The 22,947-nt window shown below is 35.8% G+C and overlaps 2 protein-coding genes across 2 annotated transcripts; one reads left to right on the forward strand and one right to left on the reverse strand.

Moving 5' to 3' along the window:
• Positions 1 to 4,754: 4,754 nt before the first annotated feature.
• LOC110894165 (CCAAT/enhancer-binding protein zeta) lies at positions 4,755 to 12,950 on the forward strand. The gene is made up of 16 exons (XM_022141353.2): positions 4,755 to 5,517; positions 5,608 to 5,683; positions 7,431 to 7,550; positions 7,697 to 7,772; positions 7,863 to 7,931; positions 8,015 to 8,095; positions 8,197 to 8,268; positions 8,350 to 8,442; positions 8,550 to 8,702; positions 8,784 to 8,867; positions 8,959 to 9,102; positions 9,213 to 9,302; positions 10,090 to 10,172; positions 10,270 to 10,632; positions 11,595 to 11,817; positions 12,172 to 12,950. The coding sequence occupies exons 1-16, from the start codon at positions 4,854 to 4,856 to the stop codon at positions 12,814 to 12,816; spliced, it is 3,036 nt and encodes a 1,011-aa protein (XP_021997045.1). The 5' UTR covers positions 4,755 to 4,853; the 3' UTR covers positions 12,817 to 12,950.
• A 1,192-nt stretch (positions 12,951 to 14,142) lies between these two features.
• LOC110894167 (17.4 kDa class III heat shock protein) lies at positions 14,143 to 14,947 on the reverse strand. Its single transcript, XM_022141354.2, has 2 exons — positions 14,650 to 14,947; positions 14,143 to 14,516 (listed from the first exon to the last, which is right to left on the reverse strand). The coding sequence occupies exons 1-2, from the start codon at positions 14,878 to 14,880 to the stop codon at positions 14,256 to 14,258; spliced, it is 492 nt and encodes a 163-aa protein (XP_021997046.1). The 5' UTR covers positions 14,881 to 14,947; the 3' UTR covers positions 14,143 to 14,255.
• Between the last annotated feature and the right edge of the window lie 8,000 nt (positions 14,948 to 22,947).

Below are 22,947 nucleotides of genomic sequence, written 5' to 3' on the forward strand. Positions count from 1 at the left end.
TATGAAATGTAACACGTATGAATGTAAAAGTGAATTCCCATTATGATCAAAGTCTCGGATTACAATATTGGAAATGAATTACGAATACAACACAAATATGAGTTTCTAAAAATAGAAATTTGAATACAACTTTCTAAATAAGAAAAGTACGGAACTTATCTAAGTCACTAAGTAACTTGCTAGTAACCAAAGTGCCCAAATTACACCAAGTGTCCAAACACTTGCCATATTTGGAATGCATTCGTCTAGTTTGATTTCATTGGTTACTTGGTGAATTAGAGGTTTTATGTTTTATTCTTGTTCATATTCATGACCAACCGCAATCATTAACTAAGTTGATGATTTTGTGCTTTGGTGAATCATATAACGAGGTTTAATGGATGAAAATCATCCTATCTCTTTGCTTGACCTTTACATGATATTACTTTATTAACATGACTTTAATACATACTATATAACTAAAATATGATCCTAAAACCGAACCCTCAACACCAACCAATTCATGGTTAGATGCTAAGAGTTATGGTAAATATTATATTAAGTTGAAATTTCTCATAATTGGACTTCCAATGGGTAAATCTGTACCCGTGAAAGACACATAAACTTGGTGTCCAATTTAAGTGTTTTAGCAAGACAACTTTCATATATTTCTTGTATATATACTTTCATATTAATTCTCGATTCTAACTCATACTCATTCTCCATTGACTCACACACCTTCGTTTCCCCAATGTAGGGTAACCTTGGTGTTTCTGAAATCTTTAAGACTAAATCAACTCATGTTTATGGAAAGCCTTGCAAACAGTGAGTATTCTTGATCCCTTTTTCTCTTTTTAACACACTTTGGGTGCAACATGTAACTTTATTACAAATCACATACACACGATCAATCATGTTTACACAATCACTCCATCCATTAAAACATGATACTTGACATACTCTTTGCCTATACATGCTATACTCATTCTTGTGTGATATTTGCTCATTAACTTTGCAAGCATACCTTAACAATTATAGCGCTATAGGATTAACGCACTGCTCGTGCTTGTGGTATTGTTAAGTAAACTAATTCACGGCCTTGTCGTTTCAGCGACAAAGATATTCACGATTGTGGTATTGGTTTGGCATATAGTTTACACTTGCTAGTATGTTATATAACAATATATGTATTTTGCCATGTTGGATATGAGATAACTTTTTATTCACACTTATGCTATGTAGCCAAACTTGTATGCTCACCGACCTATTTGTGTTGACGGATACATTAACACATGTGGTAGGAAATTAGTGATGATGCTTGAAGAACACAACTTAGGGTGTACTAGAAACACATACAAATTTTGATTTTGAAGTTTACTTGTTTGATTAAGTTATGTTCAAAATGTTGTATTTTCCATTCCAAAAACAATGTACCTCTATTTTAGCATGAAATGCAAATTGCGTATTTAATTATTGCCATTTTTTAGTATGTTATGATGTTTTGAGCAATCTTGTTCTCGTCTCACTTCGATGTTTCCGCCATTTGTTTAGGTATGACATCATCTAACCGGGCACGACCTCTGTCTTATAGGCACGGGGCGTGCCTCGGCCCCAACCAGCCTATAAGTAAAGGTCTTTTCCACCATTTTCAATTGTCCATTATCTCCCCTCTTCTCCACTACACATTTCTCTTCTGCCCACACTCTTTAATCATTGTAATCATTAGGTGAAACTCAAGAATCATTAGTGTAATCAAGATTTTAATGATTTATATAATCTTTTCAAGCTTGATCTTATCTTCTTCCATGGTCATTTTTGGCTAGATTCTTGAGGTGTTTGGGGGTAACTTACCCCCTTGATGTCAAGATAGCTAAGGAAGATCATAGGTGAGCAAGTTGTATGTGTTAATGACTTCAATTAATTAATATAGTTTATTGAAAGTGAGTGAAATAATAGTGTCACTATTAAACTGGGTCATTAGAGTTTCCGCCTAATCCTTAAAATCTACCAACAATCTTGCGACGCCATTAACTTGGGTTGTTCATGTTTTCTATGTCTATGTAGAGTCAGAACATGTTGATGCTTTTAGCGAAGGTTAAAGATTTTGGATGGGACTTCGGGTTGGGTAAGCTCTTGCCTTTGCTCAGAAATAACACCAAAGTGTAAATGACCTGATACATATAAAAGTAATTACCTTAAGAGAATTGATGACTCACTGATTGATAAATAACAAGTAATATACATCTCTTGGATTATTTAGTTAATCAATACTATATCACGATCTTGAGTGGCTTTTTGCTACTGATTCAAAGCGGAAGGATTGAGTGTGTTAGGATTCCGACCCAAATGATACACAATAATACACATTTTCACACACAGTCCCTCGTCCGACAGTCGAGCCCTTGCGACCTCATGACCCGATCTAGTTACCAAGGCATCAAGAGGTAAGTTGATTATTGATGTGCTAAAAATAGTTTAATAATTATTAACTAAATTACCTTAATCTAGACACTCAGTTAAACTCTAGAATGTCCACATCACTTGCACTAACCATTCGTTACCGACTTTGTGCTAACCAGTTGTTAATGATTTCATCAGAATGTCCACATCTATATGAACCGTCACTTGACATAAATTTAGAAGTAACTTGTATGCTCCAATGTATAATCAAATGAAAATCTCCAATATTGTATATTCAAATGAAAATATCCAATAACCAATGAGACTAGTTGTAATAACTTATCTTATTATCTTTCTTTATGTTTGAAAAAAAAAGACTCATCTAAAACTATATATTAAACAAGAAAGGAATTGCCACGCATTGCAGACGAGGTGTAGATCTGACAGGAAACATGTAACGACTAGTTTCAACAACATGTACATTAGTATTTAAAAATATCATTTTCAAGCGACGGTAACATAAGCAAATGCCATGGTTAAGAAAAAACCTCTAAAATTAAAAGTTAGCTTCAATTATAACAAATTAAATAAAAAGATTTAGAAAAAGGAATTAAATGTTAGGGGAAAAAAGATAAAAACTTTAGTAAATTTCGAATGTTGTATAGAGTTCTGAGGTAGAAACGTAGATTAGTTAAGGAAAAATTATATTAAAGTTCAAGGGTCGTATGATAACTCTATTAAAATTCACAGTGAAGTGGTATGGTCGCAAAAACCTTGCGCAAGCACATTGGACCACACCACAACTTCATCACAATAAACCTCTTTAAGGGAACCATGCGCGGTTGCGCACTGGTTCTAAAGAAGAAAACTTAAAAGAAAGCAGTCTTCAACATCCGCGCGCCGAGATAGAACTAATATCAAATCCTTGCGCGGGCTCATGCAACGGAATAGTTAGATTTGGGAGCAAAACCCTAAAACATCTCTGCACGATTAAAACAAAGACTTAAGTAAAAGAAGTCCTTTCTGTTGTAATAGAATTGACACGTGGCAAGACGATGAAGGGTTACAGCTGTAAGACCTTCTAGAAGACTTCATCGTGCATAAACCATTCAGTTATAACCGAATGATGACGTGGCATCATCCTTAACGCTCATCCAGGTCACGATGATGGCATTAACTTGGAGAAGGATCCACACACATCCACTTTCCACGTGGCATCTCCCCAGCCGCTGATCATGCCCACGATCCGTATGCATAAACGTCACGTTAGTGATCAACGACAAGAGACATAACCGCTTACGGAAAATGCTTTTCGTCAATCTCTCTGTCAACAGATTTCCCGCCCAAATCCAGCTATAAATAAGACAATTCAGGTATAATCTCCCAAGTTACTCTCACTTCACTTTCACTACTACTTCTTCTTCTTCATTGAGATCTGTACTTATTCTCACGCCGGAGGGTGGTCACAGAGATCACCCCCATTCTCCCTGTGGCGAGTCTAACGGCTGTCTGTTTTGCAGATATCGTTTGGAGAAGAAGCTCAGCCAAACCCCGAATCAAACGAGAGGACTCACCCTTTTATGCAGAACTAAACCCCTGGTCCGATTGATTCCGGTCATTTAAACCATTATTTCTTCACACAGGAAGCATTTATTAGATAAAGTAAAAAAGAAAAAAAAAACAAGCAATTTGAATAAGGTTAAGAAGATGAAAATGTAAAAAACATATAAAAAAGACAAAAATAACATTATTAACACCCTAACAAGAATAAAGCTAGGAAGATGAAATGTAAAAAAACACATTAAAAAGGCAAAAGTAACACTATTAACACCCTAACAAAATGTTAAGAAGAGAAATGTAAAAAGGATATTAAAAAGACAAAAATGACACTATTAACACCCTAACAAAATGTATGTGTAACTAGAATTCGCATAAAGAGGCCCTAAAAGCAGAACTCGTTAAAAGCCTATTAAGAATTCACATATGTATTTTATCTACAGATGAGCTTGGTAACGAATCGGTACCGACAATTTCAGAAAACGGGTAGTAGTATTAAAAATATCCAATATGATACGGTTTGGTACCGTTCCGATACCTGTATTTAAGGGTAAGTACCGGTACTGTATCGGGCCATTACCGATTCAGTACCGAAAACGTCAAAAATCGATACTAATTCAATACCGAAACTGTTTAATTTGGTAAAATCGATACCAGTACTAGGTTGGTACTGATTTGATTCGAGTATTTAAGGATATGAACCGATATCATTTGCTCATTCCTAATCGGAGGTAAGAAGATATAAATTTTAGTACAATGACAAAAAGGGTTGCAAAAAATAATACAAGATATTTAAGCGGCTTTACTTCAAACGGCCTAAAACCCTAAACACAAACCTCAAAACTCTCAAAGCGCTTTCCACTGCTACTGCCTCCCTCACCACCACCACCACCACCACCACCAATTCGCCGGAAAAAATGGCGATCACAAAGCAAAAGAAGAAACCACCACCACCATCCACCACCGACACCTCCGACCTCCAATCCGAAATCGCCAACTTCGCTTCTTCACTCGGCCTCTCTTCCTCCGCCCCTTCCTCCGGCTTCAACGACTCCGATTTCCGCAAACCCCGCCCTATCACCAAACCTCCTAAACACGAATCCAAATCCACCAATCCAAACATCCAAAACAACAACAACAATAACAACAAAAAAGTGACGTCACCGCCTCTATTAAAACCTAGGGTTCAACCGCAACTAACCGTCGACAATTCAAAACTATTCGATAAATTCAAGCATTTGCCGAAACTGCCGTTGATGAAGGCGAGTACGTTAGGGTTGTGGTATGAGGATGCGGTGGAGTTAGAGGAGAAGTTGATTGGAAGCGGTGCGAATCGGAAGAAGGCGGAGTTTAAGGAGGTTGAAGAGTGGAGGAGTTTGGTGGAGAAGAAGAAGGAGGTTGCTGAGAGGTTGTTGGCTCAGTATGTGCAGGATTATGAGTTGAGTAGGGGACAGAGTGGGGATATTAAGATGGTGTTGGCTACGCAGAGGTCGGGTACGGTGACGGATAAGGTGTCTGCGCATTCGGTTTTGGTTGGGGATAATCCGATCGCGAATATTAAGTCGATTGATTCGCTTTTAGGTACATTTGTTAATGTTGATGTTTAGTGTTGGATGTGAATTTATAGTTGTTGTTAACTTGGTTTGTGTGTGGGATGAATGTTGATTGCAGGTATGGTTACGTCTAAAGTTGGGAAGCGGTATGCGTTTACCGGGTTTGAGGCGTTGAAAGAGATGTTCGTATCAAGGTTGGCATCTGTCTTTCAAGTTTTTGTTATGTTAATGTTGTTTTATTTGTGTTGTATGTGATCTATTTGGGATGGGCATGAGTGTTTTTAGTTTTTCGCAGCGATATCGGTTGCTAATGGTTGGGTTACCTCCTACGTAGTTAATGCGGTAAAATATCGGATATTGGTCAATGACCGATATTTGAGATATTGGTTATCACGGTGAGATATCGGTAATTTTAATATCATGCTAAACTTATATATATAGCAAATTAACACTAACAATTTAGTATACTCTCCTACCATTAACAAATTAACCTTTTGCAACTTGCAAAACCAATTGTAGCAAGTAAGAACTGACTAAGACTTAAAACACTAACATTTAACAGTAACAAGTAACAATTAAGACTTAAAACACTAAAAGCAACAATAAGAAGAAAGACAAATGGTAGAACTAAGAAGAAAGTTATTGATATCGGCATAGTTATCAATAGCGTCTATGGCGGCCGCTATAGCGAATAGCATGGCGTGGCGGCCATATGCCGCTACAAGGTACATATCGACCACATAGCGACGATATAGCGACTTCCGACGCGAATTCCGGCGACGGTGCTGCTTTCAGCCGGAAACCAGGAAGAAGGGGGAAGAAGAAGAGAGTGGCTGCGTATACGAGTGTTTTAGGCTTTTAGGGTTTAAATAAGTTTAGGTATTTAAACATCTAACCCATCTATCTTTAACTAGTTTACATTCAGTCCCTAAAACTTGTATTTCTTTTACTTAAAAAGTCTAAAATAGTTTGTGTAGTTAAACATTTAACCCCATCTATTTTCAGTAGTTTACATTTAGCCCTTAAACATTTTAATTTATACATAAAAAGTATAAAATTAACATTATAAATACATATATAAATTATAAATAGCTGTTTTTTTTTATTTTGTGAATTATCTACTACCTTATCGCTAAACACGAAATAGTGGGCGCTATTTCATCGCTATCGCTACGTAGCATATAGGTAGTCTGTCGCTATTGACCGCTATTCGCGATCGATAACTATGGATATTGGGAATATCGGTCAACATCGTCGATATTATCAATACCGATATTTTGCATCGATATCTCAGCACGGGACCGATATATCACTGATATATCGGGATATTAACTACATAGGTTACTTCAGCTATTGTAAAGATGGCTCGGGTTAATTCTGTTAGCCATCTGATAGCCATTGGGCTAACTTTGTTAACTGTCGGCTTTGGACGTAGCCCCATAGGTGGATTCAAGCAAATTTAAGTTAATAAGTTTATCTATATATTGGTTAAAATAAATTATATGCAGTCCGTAACAAGCGAAACCAAATATGGATATATGATAATTATAAAAAATGTGTAACTAAACTTCTCTAACATAACATATCACCTATAAAGAATAAAATATGTAAAGGTTGGTTTTAGTGTCGGTTCGGTTTATTTTATTGTATACACACATAACCATAACCAAACCATGGGAGTCAGTGTTCTAATCAGTTCGGTTATTCAATTTTTTTGCTTACCTCAATCTATATTTTATAGTAAATAATTTGGTTGCATCTATTCTATGATCACCAATTGCTTCTGGCTTCACCTTTGTGTTATATTATATCCTTAACATATGCAATTCTAATCTCTAAGATAGTTCTTTCAGAAGTTAGCCTTGTATTATTTGTGAGTTAATGGGAGATCAAAACCTCCTTATCTTCGTTCTAAACTTATAACTTTTTTTTTGTTATCAGTTTATTACCTGATCGTAAGTTGAGGACAATTTTTCAGCAACCTCTGAATCATCTTCCCGATTCAAAGGATGGCAATTCACTTCTATTATTCTGGCACTGGGAGGAATGCCTAAAACAAAGGTACAACATACTATGTTACAAAACCATGTACTAAGTAAGTTACATATATAGATGAGACTCACAGCATTAGAAATAAATATATCAAAGAAGAACTCTGAAGTAACTCAATACGTTTATATAATCAGTTTGATCGTGTTTGAATGCAGATATGAGCGCTATATATTTGCACTTGAAGAAGCTTCTAAAGATGTACTGTCTACACTTAAGGATAAAGCGCTAAAGGTTCACTTACTTTCATGTATGTTTATATGTCATAATCTCTATGCACACAAACTTTCAGTAATGTAAGATTTTTGTTTATAATGCTTGCAGACTATTTATGCATTGCTGAAGAGCAAGTCAGAACAAGAACGCAGATTGCTCTCTGCACTTGTGAATAAGGTTTAATGCTGTTTATATTAACATCTCATTTTATAAAGAAAACAATTATAGATGACTTTTGTTAATTTAATTCTTGCTTGCAGCTAGGGGATCCTGAAAATAAGGCTGCGTCTAATGCAGATTATTTATTGTCAAAGCTTTTGTCAGATCATCCAAATATGAAGGTATACTATTTATTAAGCAGTCTAAGCACTTTAGTATCTAATTTTTTATATTATAAAAAATTGAAATTCTTATTCTTGCTAACATATTTGAACTTTTACAGGCGGTTGTGATCGATGAAGTGGATAATTTTCTTTTTAGACCTCATTTGGTGATGCGAGCCAAGTACCATGCTGTATGCTACAAACACTTGCAGCTTATTCTTAATTTTTAATCATTAATTTAGCATCTGATGCAAGCTGTTTATTATGAACAGGTTAATTTTTTAAGCCAGGTTCGCCTAAGTCACTATGGTGACGGGGCAAAAGTGGCAAAACGGTTAGTGGAGGTGTATTTTGCTTTATTTAAGGTAATGTGTGAAATACATTAGATTTCGAACAATTTTATTTTACTTTTGACTGTATGTAATTAGTAATAAATAATAATGCTAAGCTTTTAAATTTTTTATCGTTTCAGTTGCTTATCTCTGAAGCTGGTGGACCTAATAAGCAGAAAAAGAACAAAGAAGACTATAAAAAACCTTTTAATTCTTCCAAAGACAAAGATGTTAAAACTGATGCAGATTCTCATGTTGAAATGGATTCACGTTTGTTATCAGCTCTTTTAACGGTTAGTATATGTTGAAATATCACATGTCACTATTTATAGCCTTTCAACATGATTTAGTAACTTTTTTTTCTTTATTTACAGGGGGTCAATAGGGCTTTTCCTTATGTCTCAAGCAATGAAGCAGATGACATCGTTGAAGCTCAGACTCCAATGCTGTTTCAGCTGGTAATATCGTAATTCATAAATAAATTTTCTTTTTCTTTTTTTTTTGGGTGTCAACTTTTGTTGGAATACACTTTTACTTGTTTAACTGCAGGTTCATTCAAAGAACTTTAATGTTGGAGTTCAAGCATTAATGCTTCTTGATAAAATCTCGTCAAAAAATAAGGTTGTTAGTGATCGGTTTTATCGTGCTTTATACTCCAAACTCTTACTTCCTTCTGCAATGAACACTTCCAAGGTAAATGACTTAAATGACCTTGTTTGGTTGTTTGAAATCCTATTTTAGTATGCTATTATCATGAATATCACAAATATTTACCTGATTATTACGCGTACAAATCTCCTCAGGAAGAACTGTTTATTGGTCTTCTTTTACGAGCTATGAAAAACGACCTTAATCTAAAGAGGGTGGCCGCATTTGCAAAACGTTTGTTGCAGGTAAATTCCAAACATTATATATAATTCCTTCTATTCAGTCAATTATTTATCTAAATGGACTAAATGCCGACAATTCACGTACACGTATATTCAGGCCTGTAAATGAACCGAACAAACACGAACAAGGCCTTGTTTGCTTTCGGTTATTAAGGAACGAACATGTTCATGAATGGTTCGCGAATGCTTACCGAATGAGATTTATTGTTCGTGTTCATTCATTACGGAAATGAACATGTTTATGAACAGTTACCGAATGCAAACGAACACAAACTGATGTTCATGAACAAACACAAACGCATGTTATATATTCATTTAAAATAAACTCAACGTTTTTCATCAGATTGATTACGAACAATTCACCAAGAATAAATAAGTTATTAACATAACTACCCGGACATAGCTAACATAATTATCATAAACATAATTAACACAAAAATTAAGAACTTTGTCAAACTTTAACCCAAACTAAATCTGAAATGGTCAAATTTTTAAAAACTAAAAGCAATAAAATAAAAATATAACATAGAAAAAAACCTTTAAATAAATGAACACATTACCGAACGTTCGCGAACATAAATGAACGAACACAGCCTCAGTTCATGTTCGTTCGTTCATTAAACTTATCGAACGAAATTTCTTGTTTCGTGTATGTTCATTTATTAAATGAACGGACAGAAACAAACTTCCCGCCGAACGATTCACGAAAACCTTCGGTTAGTTTACAGCCCTATTAACACTTATATTTGACTTTATCATTCAAGTATTTACTGTTCAAAAAAATGTATAGGTGTCTCTTCAGCAGCCGCCTCAATACGCTTGTGCATGCATCTTTCTTCTTTCCGAAGTTCTTAAAGCAAGACCACCTCTGTGGTCAGGCCCTTTACTTTTATCATATTTTGGCTTAATAAATTAATAAAATCAAGACTGTAATAATAAATTAATTTGTTCGTTAACTTGTGGTATGTAGGAACATGGTGCTTCAGAACGAGATGGCTGATGAAGAAATTGAACATTTTGAAGATATAGTTGAAGAACCAGATAAAGCATCAGGTAGTTCTGTTGAAGCTGTTCATCATGATGACGATGTTGACGATAATGATAACGAAGATGATGATGTTCCGTCAGAGGATGATGGTGGGTCCCCAGCTCCTAGTTCCGATGATGAGTTTTCAGACAAAGAAGACGATGACTTGCTAGGGCTTGGTGGTTTGCCTGATGCTAAGGAATCTCAAATGAAATCTGGTCAAACTGCAAGTCAACCACGAGTACGAGATGCAAAGTCTTCATTACCCGGAGGATATGACCCTCGTCATAGAGAACCTATTTATTGGTAATTTTGTTTACTTAAACATAGAGAGATGCACACAAATCAGGCCTTGACAGGCCCAAAATACCTCGGAAAAGCCTGGTCCTAAATTTGTTTTCGTTTTTTTCAGTTTTTTAATGTTTTTTTATGAAATACGTATTTACATTATAACCAAAATTTGTTTTTGAAACATGATATTTGAAGTCAAACTATTAAGTAAGAACATATTTTTTATCCTTCATAGATATATTTTCTTAAAAGAGTAAAATGCCATTTTTGTCCCCCAGATTTGGCCAGTTCTGCGACTTTCGTCCTAAGGTTTGTTTTTTCCCATCTAGATCCAAAAGGTTTGAAATCTTGTCATTTTCATCCAACTCGTTAACTCCATCCATTTTCTCTGTTTAGTCAAAGGTATTTCTATTTTATGCTAGCTTAAACGGTAATTCACTTTTTTTTCACTTTATGTAAAAAGACTGAATACCCTTGAAAAAGACCGAATTGCCCTTTAAGTTTAAAAAAGACGAAAATAACCTGACTTAACGGAGAAAATTAGATGAAGTTAACGAGCCGGATTTTGGATCCATATGTGGAAAAACAAACCTTTGGACGAAAGTCGCAAAACTGGCCAAACCTCAGGGATGAAATGGCAGTTTACTCGGTATATTATTATGAAGGATAAAAATATGTTCTTTCTAAGAAAATACCTAAATTGGCTTTTTAATATACGTAATTTACAATTATCAGTTACATTACATGTAAGATGAGTTGGCAATTGTAAAAAAATAACAAGGGACCAGAAATTATGGCCTACTTAGCCTTGAGATCATTTAAAAAAAAAACTTAGCCTTAAGACCGGGCTTTGCTCAGAACTGGGCCTTAAAGGAGTAGGCTTTTTTTGGGCCGGGGCTAGGACCATGCTTGTAGCTGTTTTTATGGGATTTCAATTGTTTATGGGTTTCCTTTTTTTGGTAATTTGTGTATGACAGCAATGCAGACCGTACAGGGTGGTGGGAATTGATGGTGCTAGCTTCACACGTACATCCTTCGGTTTCCACAATGGCCAAAACCATTCTTTCTGGAGCCAACATTGTCTACAATGGAAACCCGTTGAACGATCTTTCACTTGTCGCTTTCTTGGACAAGTTCATGGAGAAAAAACCTAAAGAAAGAAATTGGCATGGTGGGTCCCAGATCGAACCCGCTAAACAGGTCAGTTTTTAGCTGCTTTGTTTTTTGAGTAAAGTATACGGATGGTCTCTGCGGCTTACCAAAATTTTGGATTTGGACCCTAGCTTTCCAAAAGTACACAGATGGTCCCAGTTGTTTGCAGTTTGTAAACATTTAGTCCCCAATCAACAAATCTGAAGGTTTTAGCATGTTCAAGTTAGGGACTAAATGCGTTACAAAGTGTAAACCACAGGGATCATTTGTGTACTTTTGGAAAGCTAGAGACCAAATCCAAAATTTTGGTAAACCACATTGACCATCTGTGTACTTTACTATTACTTTTTTTTGGACTATCTTTCTGATTACAATATAACTAAATCGTCTTTTTGTACACAGCTTGATATGAACAAGCAGTTGATCGGTGCGGATATTATTCAGTTAGACGAAATGGATGTAGCACCGGAAGATGTTGTGTTCCACAGGTTTTACATGAACAAAATGAACTCCGCCAAAAAACCAAAAAAGAAAAAGAAAAAGGCTGCAGATGACGAGGCGGCTGACTTTGACTTACTAGGAGATGAGGGTGATGGCGATGAAAGTGATGATGAAGAAATTGACGCCATATTGGATTCCACGAACCCTGCTCTGGATGCTGACGGTGATTATGATTACGATAATCTGGACGAAATCGCTGACGACGACGATGATGATTTGGTGGGTAATGCTAGTGATGATGAAGGAATGGAGTTTCCGGCAGATGTTTCAGAAGATGATGAGGGGGAGGGTGATGATGATGTCAGCATTGGTGATGCAGAAGACGGAAGTGATGACGAGGATGACGTGTTTGAAGTTAAGCCGTCGAGGAAGAGGAAGACCCGAGGGAAGGCTGGCGCGTCACCGTTTGCAAGTCTTGAGGAATATGAGCATTTGATGGATGAAAATGATAATGAAAATGAAAATGTCAAGGGCAGTAAGAAAGAAAAGAAATCTAAGAAGGCTAAAAAGTCCAAATCTAAAAAGAAGAAGGGTTCCACAGATTAAGCTTTTTGGGTTAGAGTATTTTTGTTTAATTTTTTGTTGTTGTTTGACGGATTGATTATCTGATCGTCATACGAGATTTCAAAACAGTTGGAGAAGGCAGTTATTACGTTGGATAAACAAAATTTTTTCACTTCTACATGTTTTGATTATATCATAGTTATTAAAGGCGTTAAGCGCATAGGTCTCGCCTGCGGCCTAGGCGCAAGGCGAAAAAAAGCGCGGGCCCGAGAAAAAAAAGTGTACCAAAAAAACTTAAATTTTATATAATAGAAAGAGTTAATTACTGTTTTCGTCCATGTGGTTTATTAAAAATCACTATTTCCGTCTATTAGTTTAAAAATTGCGATTTCCCTGTGGTTTCACTTTCGTAACCATTTTAATCCATTTATTTTGAAAGTATAGGGACTAAAATGGTTACTAGGTGGACTGAAATGGTTATGAAGGTGAAACCACAAGGACTGAAATTGCAATTTTTAAACTAATAGACTGAAATAGTAATTTTTGACAAACTACAGGGACGAAACAATAATTAACTCTTTTGAAATTGCAATTTTTAAACTAATAGACTGAAATAGTAATTTTTGACAAACTACAGGGACGAAAACAATAATTAACTCTTTTTTTAGTATTGTCTGTTTAGTACCAAAAATTATAAAATGTTATTTTATTAGCGTGAAAAAGTAGTTTCGTTAGATAAAAGTAGAAATCTAGCTAGAATCTTGCAAGAATTTAAAGAATTTGGCCGAAAACTGTCAAGAATCTAGGAATCTCGCTAACACCCGCGCATGAACCGTCACTTGAAGAATTAAAGCGCAACTGCCTCGTCTTACTAGAAAATTGGGCCCAGGCGCGCGAGAGAGATCACTTTTAACAAAGATTATACATTATTGTTTCTTTGAGCCAAGTTCCCCCTAATGCGTTTTCTTAGCGACTACACAATATTTGTTGAACTATATGACTAGCAATTATAATTCGTTCTACGAGTAAGTCCAACTACCAAAATATCATGATAAGGGTGAACGGGGCGCCCTCGGGGTGGCGTGCGGTGAGTGAGTTCCCCGCTTAGAAACACCATCGTCGACCCATCGGGGAGGCTAAGCAGGGTGTGGTCTGCGGTATTGATTCACCGCCCCACTTTTCAAAGTTTTTGATTTTTTGAACGTTATTTTCTTAATTAAAAAAATAAAAAAACAAGTCCCCAAGAGACAAGTGCCGCTATCAAATTGAGGGTGTAGGGGGAGTTAAGTTGAGAGTTGACGTGCCGCGTGCTGATTGAATGTGGGTAAGGGAGATTACTCCCCACCTAGAGGAGTGCCCCTTACACCCTAACACGAAAACTACAGACGGCTAACATTTACCACAAAATATGACCATTTTATAGTCCAGAGCAACACATACATAACAACTAGAATCTACATTACAACACCTAGTACAATCAATCAGGAAATTGCAACTTGAACGGTTTTGGATTTAGGCGGCGGAGGCAACTTCTCCACCACCACCGTCAACACTCCGTTTTCACACTTGGCCGTGATAGCCGACGTGTTACAGTTCTCCGGCAACCGGAACTTCCTGATCAGCTTCTGAGTCGTCCTCTCCAATCTCAAGTACTTGAAACCTTCCTCCTCCTCTTCATTCTCCGATCGCTTCCTCTTCCCACTGCTTCTCACCACCAGCAACTTCTCTTCCTCCACTGTCACCTACAACAATCACAACATAATTTCACTTTCCATACCAAACCGATTATTTGGCTAATTACATTTACAATACAATCTGAACCGGTTTGATTAAAAAAAAAAACCCGGTTCGTATAATATTTGGTTAATGGGTTACCTGAATGTCGGATTTGGATAAACCGGGAACATCCATGTAGAAAATCAGTTCATTAGGTGTGTCAACAATATCGGTGGGAATGTTGCCTTTTGATTCGCTGATGCGGGGTTCATGGTGAGAAGGGGAAGATGGAAGGATGATCTTCCCGATTGTGTCAGGAACGTCGAGCAAGTGGCTCACTAAACCACCAAAATCGACGTCTCCGGTGGAAGAAATTGCAATTCTGCTCATGGTTTGACTGTCAAATTTGAAACTGTAGATGAATGATTTGAGTAGATGATTTGCTGATGATGAATAGAGGGGGAGTGAGATTTTAATGGAGACGGAGAAGGTTCTTGTTGTTATGGGAAATATCTAGAAACTTCAGGTAAGTTGCCGACGTGTCACCCTTTGTTAAAGTTGATTTTTCCACGTATTCAAGAGTAACGAGTTGTTACAAGACTTGATAAATAGCCGTTAAAAAAACCTGAGTTGATAAATAAATAATTAAAAAATAATTGTAACATCTTTTTTTCTTACTTTATGGAAAAACAATACGAAAAGTAAATGTTTACTCACATTCGACACACTTCCTTTTTTCAACGAAGATGGTTAATGGAACCAATGGTTAATGGTTAATATTATAATGGGAAGCTGAGAACGACTTATTATTTTCTCCGGATTTTGATGATTTAAATTTAGTTTCTTGATCTAGATTTTTTCTTTACGTTTATTGTCGTGAAATGATTTTTGGTGTTTAGGATATTGTCTTTCATACATGCGGTTCCTATGTTTTCGAAGGCACTAAGCGAACTACAAAGTTAAGGTCTTTTTGGAAAATTATCCTTTTTAACATATTTAGTAACAAAACCCACCTTCTTTACCCGGGCTTGGGATAGACAATTAAAAACAAAAAGAATTATAATTGGCGTAGTTAAAAAAAATTAAAGTTACGTGTTTTTATAGATATAGTATATGTTCAAACAAAAATTATTTTTTAGCTTAATTGAGGCAAATTGTTTGATAATTATCGTCATCAAGTTATTCTAAAAAAACTTTTTGATTGATATAATAGCTAATGGTTGTAGGCCTTCAATTTGAATAATGGACTAATGGGCTGTTTCAATTGCAAACCTTTTTAGCGTGCTGTTCACTGTATTATATTTTAATAACTGAACCTAGTATAAAGTAGGGGTGTAAACGAGCCGAATCGAACCGAGCCAACCTAGGCTCGAGCTCGGGCTCGAAGAAAAACGAGCCGAGCCAGCTCGGCTCGAAAAATTCTAACGAGCTGAATGTATAGGCTCGAGCTCGGTTCGAAGAAATCTCGAGCCAGCTCGAAGCTCGTTAAGCTAGCTCGTAAAATTGTTAGATTTTTTTTTTTAAATCAACTGACCACTCAACTCAAATAGCACATAAGTATAGAAAGTCCATATCACCAAAAGGTATCTTGAACGAATAATTTGTAATGAGGGGTTCTTTATTTATAGATGGTCTCCCCTTAACATTTTTTGTTCAAGCAGCGATATGGGACAAACATTCACCTCAATCCTCCCTTTTATTTTATAACTAATCCAACCTTTTCATGTGTTCAAGTCTGATGTGGGACTTCATTTTTAACCAATTCCTTCACAAAATCTGCATATTTATTTGTGGGACATCTTTGGATATGCAAGTTTGTTTTTTTACTACAAAGATAACCTGAAATACATACACACATATATATAATAAGCCCTTAATTATAACGAGCCCAACGAGCGAGCCAACGAGTGAGCCAACGAGCCACCTAACGAGCGAGCCACGAACTGAACCTACCTTGGCTCGGGCTCGGCTCGTTTACAAACCGAACCGAGCCGAGCCGGCTCATTTAAAACCGAGCCAATTTCGAACCGAGCTTTTTCCGAACTTTTTTCGAGCGAACATCGAGCGAGCCGCGAACTACGAGTTTTTTGAACAGCCCTAGTATAAAGAAAACACATCAAATTTTGAAGGCTTTTCAATTTGGGTGGCCTCAGGGTTAGTAGTAGCACTTTGGGCCAGCCCTATTTCATACTTTGATGTAAAAGTTAATACAACAATTGTTAATGATGTTGTCTTTTGGATAAGCAATCTACTTCTTGAGCTCCATTGCCAATTATTTCGTGCCAATTGTAACAACGCAAATGTCATCTATCTATCCATTAACCCAGTACAAAATCAATGCATCAAACACATTAAGATCAATATTCACTTTTTTACGAAATAAAGTGACAATAGGCCAGCTTTGCGTTCTTCACGTTCTATCATCTCAATATGCTAGTGTCAAAATACTGGATACTTTTCAAAGATTTTGATGTAAAACAAATCAAAGAACTTGAATACAAAAAAAAAAAAAAAAAACGAAAGAAGATCCTCATGAAAACTATGTTTCAGATCTAATTCGAATTCTCAACAACAAGATGAGAATTCTTACACACACAGAGAATGATTGATAAAACCTAAAAACTAAAACCATAAAATATTACTCAACTTTTATAGAACGATGTAGACGAACAAACTGTGAGAACCCTAAACTGGGAGATCGATCGCCCCTTCTCTCCGAAACCACAAACCACATATATATGTGAAATTCTCAAGTCAAGCGCACAAGCAGCCCTTCCAAGTGCTAAATAAGCATGATTAGTCCTTCCTAGCTTCAATGAATCGCTACGAGTCCCTCATATCTAATTCGAATTCTCACCAACAAGATGAGAATTCTTACACACACAAAGAATGATAAAACCTAAACTAAAACCATAAAATATTACGCAACTTCTATAGAACGATGTAGACGAACAAACTGTGAGAACCCCAAACTGGGAGATCGATCGCCCCTTCTCTCCGAAGCCACAAACCACATACATATGTGAAATTTTCAAGTCAAGCGCACAAGCAACCCTTCCAAGTGCTAAATAAGCATGATTAGTCCTTCCTAGCTTCAATGAATCGCTACGAGTCCCTCAACTTTCCAGTACAGCAACATTAGTCCCTCGACATACAAAACAAGTATATAAAACATATCAAGTTAGATATCAACCACAAATGTTTGCTATTGAATTAATATTTTAACAGCTAGCATCTTTACTAAGGAGTTGCCGTCGCCCTATGCCAATTGATTATCACACAAGTATGAATATTCATCTCTCTCCCTCTTAAACTCCAAGTAAGTAATAAATATTATAAATTTATATAAAAACGGGATCAGGAGAAAACGCTTAAAAGTGTGAGAACTCTTCTTTGGCGTTTAATAAATACGCGGTGTCTTTATTGTTTTTAGATCAGGATCATAGTGAATATTTTGGCGTTTTAGATATTGTTTTGGCATTTTTATTGTTTTTCAGATCAGGATGCAGGCAATTAATGTAAAAAACATCAGTAATTTTCTTGATTTTATTATATCAAGTGTTGTGCCATGTAAGATACAGGCCTATAATGTGACAGACAATTATGGTGTTTTGAAAAGATAAATAAATTCAATTTTCCATGTAGTTGCTTTTAATATAATAAATGTTTGGCAATAATGATACCGTCTCTTTATCAAATACTGTTTCTTTCAATTTTCATCTGTCAATTAGTGTTGATTTTTCCAGTAATACTTTGTTTGCATTTTTTGGCGTTTTATATAGCAACATCGTGCTTTGCTAGCATTCGTTCTCACAGTTTTTCACACTATCAGGCGTTTTGGTGTTTGTAGTTTTTAGCGTTTTATACTCATTTTTTTTTAAATTAGTAGAAAATTAGATAATAAACAACAGAGAATTAGATAACAAACAATAGAAAATGAAAAAAAAAATAAAAATTATAATCTAATTTCTCATCCAAATCTTCACTGTCATCATCCTCTTCTACTTTAATGTTTTTGGCGTTTTGAACATGTTTTTGAATACCTTATGTACATCCTTATTTTCCTACATAACACCCGTCTTTAGAAGATGCTTTTTTTTGTGGCATCCTTTATTGTGGGTGGATATATACTTGTTTGATGACATGTTGAAGACCAACGCCTGCTCTAATGTATTGATCTCTTCATGCCATCAATATATCTATTAAGAACAAAGTGACATGATGTCATATCAGTGTCATCAATCTCTTTTTCTTTAATATTTGTCCATTTTATTCAGCAAAAGATTATAGAGATACCCAACTCAGAGAAGAATCAATTCAGTGAAACTTCATTCAGATCAATACTCAATATAGAAGAATCGAGGTTCTGCATCTGTGGCTTTTTTAACTATTATTTTTGGCGTTTTAAAGTGAGTGGTTTCTAGGAAATATGGCGTTTGTTTTTTGTTTGTGATCAGTTGATTGTGCAGAGACGTCTCTCTTATAGGATGTTTTTGGCGCGTAGTTTAGGCGATATTTTATTTATAATAAATGATGTTAATAAAGTAGCCGTCTTTTCAGTTACTGTGTATTTTTACTGTTTCTTGTTCAGCTTTTTATGAGTTTTTAGTGTCATAGACTTTCCATCTCCCAAGTTTGACGTTTTTTTAATAGCTTTAAGTAGTTTTTGGCGTTTTTTTTCCATTATTAGCTTTTATTAATACTTCTGCAAACTACTTTCATTATAGTTTGGGAGTTTTTGGCGTTTTTACGTTTCACATGCATTATGACTGTTTGGCTTTTTATTAGTATAATGTATTTTTTTTATTTTAAGTTGAAAAATACATAACAAACAACAAAAAAAGAAAAATAAAAAAATAAAAATAGAAACAATTCATCTTCCAAATCTTCACTGTCATCAGTCTTTTTTTTCTTTGAATCATTTTCGCTAGCGGTTTGGCTTAGCCATGCTTGTGTTTTTGTGGCCGTTTGGAAAGACAAAATGACATGAGTTTTTTGTTTGAATATGTGTCTTCAAACAACTCATCAATGTCATTCGTCTTTTCATGCCATTATAATATTCATCAATAACAGAACACAAAAAATGACATAAGTCTGATAAAGGCATTTTTTTTGTTTATGATTTGTTTATCTCATGCAACAAAATATTATTTGAGTCACAGCACCTCAGGGAAGAATGCATTCTCCGAAACTTTGGCGTAGAACAATATTTGAATATACAAGAAACGATATTTGCCATTTTTGGCGTTTTATTGACAAAATAGTGTATCCGAAAGAACCGTCGATTTTTTAGAATCTTTGATGTTTGAGTGTTTTGGCTTTTTCTAAGATGAATGGTATATAGTAGAAAATATGACGTTTTTTGAGTAGGTGTGTTTGATGTTTTGAGGATTTTGGCGTTTGTAAGATGAATGGTATATAGTAGAAAATATGGTGTTTCAGGTTCTGGGGGGTGTGTTTTTATGTCTGGGATGTTTTTGTTTATATAGGGATGTGTTTTGGTCCGTAATGGCGTTTTATTCATTAGTATGGAGTTTTTGTATAAAAGTGTAAAGACCTTTTTACCCTTAATGAGACGCGTCCACGTAATAAAATTGATGTTATTTATGAAAACGCCACCGCGCCAATCTAGTCCATAGACTGTTTTAATCAGACGATCCATAAGCGTTCCCACCGTTCTCACACTTTCTACCGTTTTCTCTAAATCACGACCTAATTTATATATACCCTTAAAGTAAAATGTCAGTTGGACCAAACTGACCAAGACTTTTTAACTTGACAAAAAGACCGTTGTGGCATATGCCACCAACCACACAGCTCCTTAACTTTTTAACTTGACAATAAAGCCCTCTAAACTTTCTAGGGTTCACATTTACACTCCCTACGCATTATAAAAGCTTTATAAAATGTCGTTTTCATCCCCTAGAGTTCTAACTTTTCAAATTTACCACCCGTATTTTTGTTCTTTAGCTTAAAAGATCAAAGATGGTTTTCATGCTTATTTTTGCGTACCTTTTCGGTTGGTCTACGTTTTGACGCACACTGTATTCGAAACGAGTTGGGTTAAATATAATACGTTTTCATTCGGCGGTATAAGTTCGAGTTATTGTACGTTTTGATTCCGCTAAGTCTTGATGCAAAGGGAAGGGTGGTGTAGTAGTTAGGTGGACCATTCACTAAACAAACCAACTCGGGTTTGATTCCGTTTCTTTTGTAACTATAATGCTTTAGATCAGATACGTCGAAACACCCGTTTTCATATGATTAACGCATCACATAACATGTCGCCAACTACAAAACAAGTAAGACGTCGCACCGCAACACAGGGCAACAATCTAGTTATAAATTAAGGTCAAACCCGTTAGAAATAAGCCGGTTAGGGTCCTAGTATTATGGCTACATTCCCATAAATACAATCATAGACACAAGAGTATACATTCCTTTTTATTTAAACTAGGTTTATCACCGTCGCTGTGTTACGACGAACTTCATTTGTTATTTAGTCTGTGTTTACATGTGTTTTGAAATCACTACGAGCGTTGCGCAAGAAACCGTTAACAAGAATAAAAAGAAAATGTAGAAAAAAAAACACTAAAAGATAACCGAAAGAAAATCAACCAAAAAGGTTGTATGGTAATGATGTTGTTCATATGAAACCCGTGATCAGAGATGAGCAAATGGTACTGGGTACCGGAACCGAATTTCCCGAACCGAAAAATCTTAAGTAACAATTCGGTACCGCCTTTTGGAATTCCTGGTAATGGTTTGCTACCGATTTTTACTATTGCAATTGCTCTTCGAGCAGTCTATTTTTTGGATAGAACAAATATTTTCAGCTCAGTTGCTAATACTGATAGAAGTTAACCTACTTATTTTTTTATAAATAATTAATTACAAAAAAAGTCCATTTTAAACTTTAAATATGTAAAATAGTCTTTTTTATGCCACATATTAACACAATAATTTGATTGTACATGGTGTGTGGGGACATACTTCACTCTTGTAATAACATCAATAATTCTGAAAGTGATTTACATCATTTCTTGTCACACCAGTTAACGTGACCAACTAATATACGACTTATGTAGCGGAGAACTCTTTATTTATTTACTTACTTACATCAATATACAATACTTGTCCGAAACTTAATATGAAAATATGCAGTTATGGACTGTGAGTTTGTCAAACTAGTACATTAAACTTTAGTGCATGACACAAATTCGTTCAACAAACCGCTTCAAAGTTGCTACGGGAGTTCCTGCAACTTTAACCATTGGCTACTTGAGCCTTGAGGTCTGCACTCGAAACAAGAACGCCGTTAACTCAATGGTCACGAGTTTATAAACAGACAATTTTAAAAGATATAAAAAACTTAATCTTGAAATAGCATAAGTAATGTAGTTAGAAATTTTTTTCCCACATGCAAATTCCCAACCCCACAATAGAAGTTTTACTCTAGGTTCACAAAGAATGATAGATTTATCAAACATATATACCAATAACTATGAGGAAATCAATCTTGTCCTCAACTTTTTCCCACTAGTGAAATGTAATAAGTTCATGGTCAAATTTATGTCTTACACATTATTAAAGATATTTGTAAATAATTACAGTCTAAACACACACCATAAAGATATTTGTAAATAATTACAGTCTAAACACACACCAATTTTGAAAAAGTTTAAAGGAGCTCTCCTTAAACCGAGCGTTAAATCACATAATAAGCCAATGAGCTAGTGGTGGAGTGGTAAGGGAGTGACATGGTGTTCGAGGTGACCTAGGTTCAACTCTTGCCCCCCAGCATTTAGTTTCCGTGGCACCTAGTGATGATGGGAGACTAGGCGAGTAGGCGGCGATCGCTAGTTCGATCTTTGAACTGAGCGAGTTTTACCTCATCGCACTATCGTGCCTTCGGGCGAGTGTTCACGGGCTTCGGCCCTAGGTGAGAGTTTTCCCCGGTTCGGAAGGCGGGTGTAGAATTTCACCAGTGGCCCATTTGAAGGATTCATTAACCGTTAAAAAAATCACATAATAAACTTCACTGGTATCGAACCGTGCACAACGAACCTAAGATAACGTACACATCATTGTTTTGGTCTTAATCAATGACTTATCATATTCCTTAACAAATGCATAAACTTGATCTAAACCCATAAACTTTATTATATTTTCTTTAAAAAGATATTTCTAAGATTATGATGGACAGGAACGGTCAACCCTCGCTAAGGCACAATTGTGCTGACTTAAAGTTTATTGATGCACAACTAAGGTACTTGAATGTGCATAAAGCTTATGATTAGTATTAGGCACGGTCATGCCTAAGAGTGTCATGCTCATGCTTCTCGAGTTATTCGCCTAAAGTCATTGATCAAGCACAGACATACTCGTGCTTGGTCTAGCCCAACACTGCACAATGATGCACATGTCGTGCACGTTTGTCTGACCAACACCTCACTA

Source organism: Helianthus annuus, chromosome 12 (genome assembly GCF_002127325.2).
Source record: "Helianthus annuus cultivar XRQ/B chromosome 12, HanXRQr2.0-SUNRISE, whole genome shotgun sequence".
NCBI lineage: Eukaryota > Viridiplantae > Streptophyta > Magnoliopsida > Asterales > Asteraceae > Helianthus > Helianthus annuus.